Source organism: Coffea arabica, chromosome 1c (genome assembly GCF_036785885.1).
Source record: "Coffea arabica cultivar ET-39 chromosome 1c, Coffea Arabica ET-39 HiFi, whole genome shotgun sequence".
Lineage (NCBI taxonomy): Eukaryota > Viridiplantae > Streptophyta > Magnoliopsida > Gentianales > Rubiaceae > Coffea > Coffea arabica.
The window spans coordinates 33510822-33514153 of NC_092310.1; the positions used below are offsets into that span (position 1 = coordinate 33510822).

General features: G+C 38.0%; 1 protein-coding gene across 3 annotated transcripts; it reads right to left on the reverse strand.

Annotated features, from left to right (window-relative positions):
- Positions 1–415: 415 nt before the first annotated feature.
- Positions 416–2788, reverse strand: LOC113719509 (uncharacterized). 3 transcript variants are annotated; one of them, XM_027245022.2, is made up of 2 exons: positions 2606–2788; positions 416–2008 (listed from the first exon to the last, which is right to left on the reverse strand). In XM_027245022.2, exons 1-2 carry the CDS (start codon positions 2727–2729, stop codon positions 657–659), a joined length of 1476 nt encoding a protein of 491 aa, XP_027100823.2. In that variant the 5' UTR covers positions 2730–2788; the 3' UTR covers positions 416–656. The 3 variants fall into 3 exon arrangements, with proteins under 3 accessions (XP_027100823.2, XP_027100776.2, XP_027100702.2); XM_027244975.2 differs by having other exon boundaries at positions 416–2222; positions 2606–2741; XM_027244901.2 differs by having other exon boundaries at positions 416–2452; positions 2606–2739.
- Positions 2789–3332: the final 544 nt, after the last annotated feature.

Consider the following 3332-nt stretch of genomic DNA (forward strand, 5'->3'; position numbering starts at 1 on the left):
CAAACATCAAATTTGATACTTGCATTATTTGCTACTGTTGAATATACCGAAGAATATAGCAGTGTTAAAATATAAAAGGAATAACACACTTAAGGGGAAAAAAGAAATAAAAAAGCATAGTGCAAGACTGCAAGTACCTTCATTAAATGTTTAGCACTAACTAACACTCCTTTCATCCTACTGTCAAGTAAACGACCAATCAGTAAATACATCTGGTTAATATTGCTTCGTACCTGCACATTTTAGCTCAGAAATGGAATAATGTCAGCCACGTAGAGAACAACAAACTTAAGCGCAAGTATAACCAGAAAGACATCAATAATCCTCTGTGCTTAACTGCAGTAAATACTGAGAGGCAAAGGCATCCTAAACTCAACTGCACTAATAATCATAGAAATAGAAAGCAGACATGCTGTTAAGGCATAAGCAATTTTCTTGGAATGAGGCCAGGGTTCAAAACACAACATTTATAACTATTACAAACGAAACCATACCATGCTGTTGAATATCAAAACGATCCTTGGCTAGAATACGATGGTATGGGAATTCGAAGAGAAGTGAGACCACAAAGTAATGCAAATGGATCGGAAGTACAATCTTCAATTCTACAAAAGAGGAGATGAAAGTCATAAACATCGAAAGAAGTTACAAGTCCTCTAGTGTTGCCTTCCTGAATCAATCTGCTCTCTTCCCCCCATTATGTCTATACTAAAAGAAGTCAGGTTAAATGTTGATTCCGGTCTCCGAAATTCCACCTCCACTTCTTTCTGCTTCAGTTGCAATGCCTTGCGCTCATTCTCTATTATCAACCTCTCCTTTTCCAGCCTAGCTGTCTCCAGTTCCAACTCTTTCTTGTTGCAGAATCTCTGCCATTTCAATCTTTGCTTTTCTAACTCAAAAGCTTCAGCTTGTATGCCAATTCTTTCCTCATGAAGTTGAAGCATACGCTTCCTGATCCACTCTCTCCGCTCCCATTGAGACTTTGTAGGGTCACTAAACATTTCAGCGATTTCTGCCTGAAAATCATCACCGGCCTCAGATCGAGACCTGGTATTTCCATAATCCTTCCACATTTCCCTATTTTCACTTGTTTCAACCCTATCCACACTCCCAGAAGCATTGTTATCTGCAGCTTCATCTTCAGACATGTAATGGTCACTTTCATCATTTTCATCAGCATCATCGCCCTCAGAGATGTCATTGTCTTTTGAACTTTGTGCGGCCACAGGTGAACCATCCTTGTCTGTTGTGCCTTCTCCTGCAACAGGTGAACCATCCTTGTCTTTGGTGCCTTCTCCTACAACAGGTGAACCATCACAATGTTCCCAAATTTGTTCTGCTACAGATGCAGCATGAACTGGTAACTCAAAATCATTGCAATCGGTAATCTTTTGGCCATTATGGTAAGCACACATTTCCTTATAGAACAAATGCTTTGAGCCCAATAACTTCCTCACATCTTCCTTTGCTTTGTCAGAGAGATGTTCCATGTTGTTTAATAGAGCTGGATTCTCGACAACTCTACATGAAGTACCCCTTCCAAGAATGTCGTTCAACTTCTTGTACCTCTTGTTCAAATCATTGAACTTATCCTCACACTGCTGAGGTGAAACACAAAGACCCTTAGACATCAATACCTTTGAGACCTTTCTCCATTTTCCCTTCTTTATGATACCAGATTTTCGCCTCGCTCCCTCAGCACCCTCTGAAGGACCATCTTCTCCAACATTTGCAACAACTTGAATCAAAAGTCTAACTATACTGTCCGTCCACTTCATTCTCACCCAAGGAGCATCCTTTTTGCCCTTTCCTCCACCAGTATCCCTACCATTGCCCTCTGCCATACTTGGGTCATCCTCATCACTTGAGATCTCATTGATGTTAACAGCACCATTACTCATAACATTCCTAGGTTCCGCAACCCTCTCTCTTGCAAAAGTCATAGCAAAACCTCTTGGTGCTGAGTCTTTGACCTCCCTTAGCCCAATCCTGGAATCCTTTTCAGCCACTGATTTCATATTCATCAGAGATGGAACTTGGTCATTTTGCAGACGAGCTGGATTACTGCTACTTAAGTTTTGTTGATGGCTTCTACTCATCCCCAAAAGCCCACCAGGATTTTGTTGATTCCTATTCATCCCCAAAAACCCTCCTGTATAACCGGATAAAAACCCACTACCCCGATTGTTATTATTCATCTTCCACACCAAAACTTCCAAACCCTAAAAAAAAAAATCCTGAAAACCCGAATGGAATTTGTACCAATCTAAACATGAAGTCATAAAAACCTCTAAAAAATTAAAGTTTTAGCACATAATCAGCTCACAAATGTCCAAACACCACAGCTCATAAAAAACCCGTCAAAACCATACAATTCGGAAACCCTTTACATCGAATTGCAATACCCAAATCTAAAATTTTTCATTTATCTCCGAGAACTCAGAAAAAGGTCCTGAGGTTCAGTGAAGTTCAGTAAAGTTTCAGATATATGAAGAACAGCAATAGAGAATGATGCCCATATAAAAAATGATAATAATAAAATAAAAAGCCTGAAAAAGAATTTCTAATGCACGATGTGAATAGCATGGATGATTGATAGGATTACCTTTTCGCGATCTAGAATAGTGATTCTTCAGAGAAAGTGAGGGGTTTTGCAAGTACTCTTTTGCAGCAAGAGAGAGAGGAGAGGGGACCAGTAAATGGTAATCAGCAATGGTTTTCTTAACCATGGGTGGGAGAACTTAAAAGTACCTTGGGCTGTGTCGTGTCGAATGAGGGGCAGGAGCGGTAATCAAATGGACCGCTCCTAGCGGTTCACAGCCAAAATTTGAGTCAAAATAATTATACAATTTAAATTATTTCTTATATCTTATTTTTAATAATATGTATGAAATTTAAAAAAATTTATTTTAAAATTATATATTGCACAAATAAAATTATATCGTATAAAAATAAAATTATACGATATATAAAATACACAAAATCGCTAGAAACAGTTGCATTGCCTGTGATCCGTGTCGTGTCCTCATTAAATTAGATTGAATGCTCTTATTACTCTCTCTTTCTCTTCCTCTCTCTCTCTCTTTTCCAAAGTAAATCAGCTAAATTTCTTAAGAAGGATTTTGCTGTAAATTTTTTTTTTAATTGTAGAAGGATTTTGCTGTAACCTTTTTTTTTTTTAAACTGTGTTTTTATTTTTGTTGAAGACTTGCATGGAAGAAGGACGACATCTTTCCCACAAGTCAATTGGTCAATGTAAATTATTTAACTCCAGCAAGTACGGCCAGTAGCCATATATGTAAAAGCAAAGGATGCATATCGATTAATATTTT

Excerpts from the sequence above, each read along its gene's own strand:
- LOC113719509 (XM_027244975.2), bottom strand. The coding sequence starts at position 2,198 with ATGAATAATAACAATCGGGGTAGTGGGTTTTTATCCGGTTATACAGGA.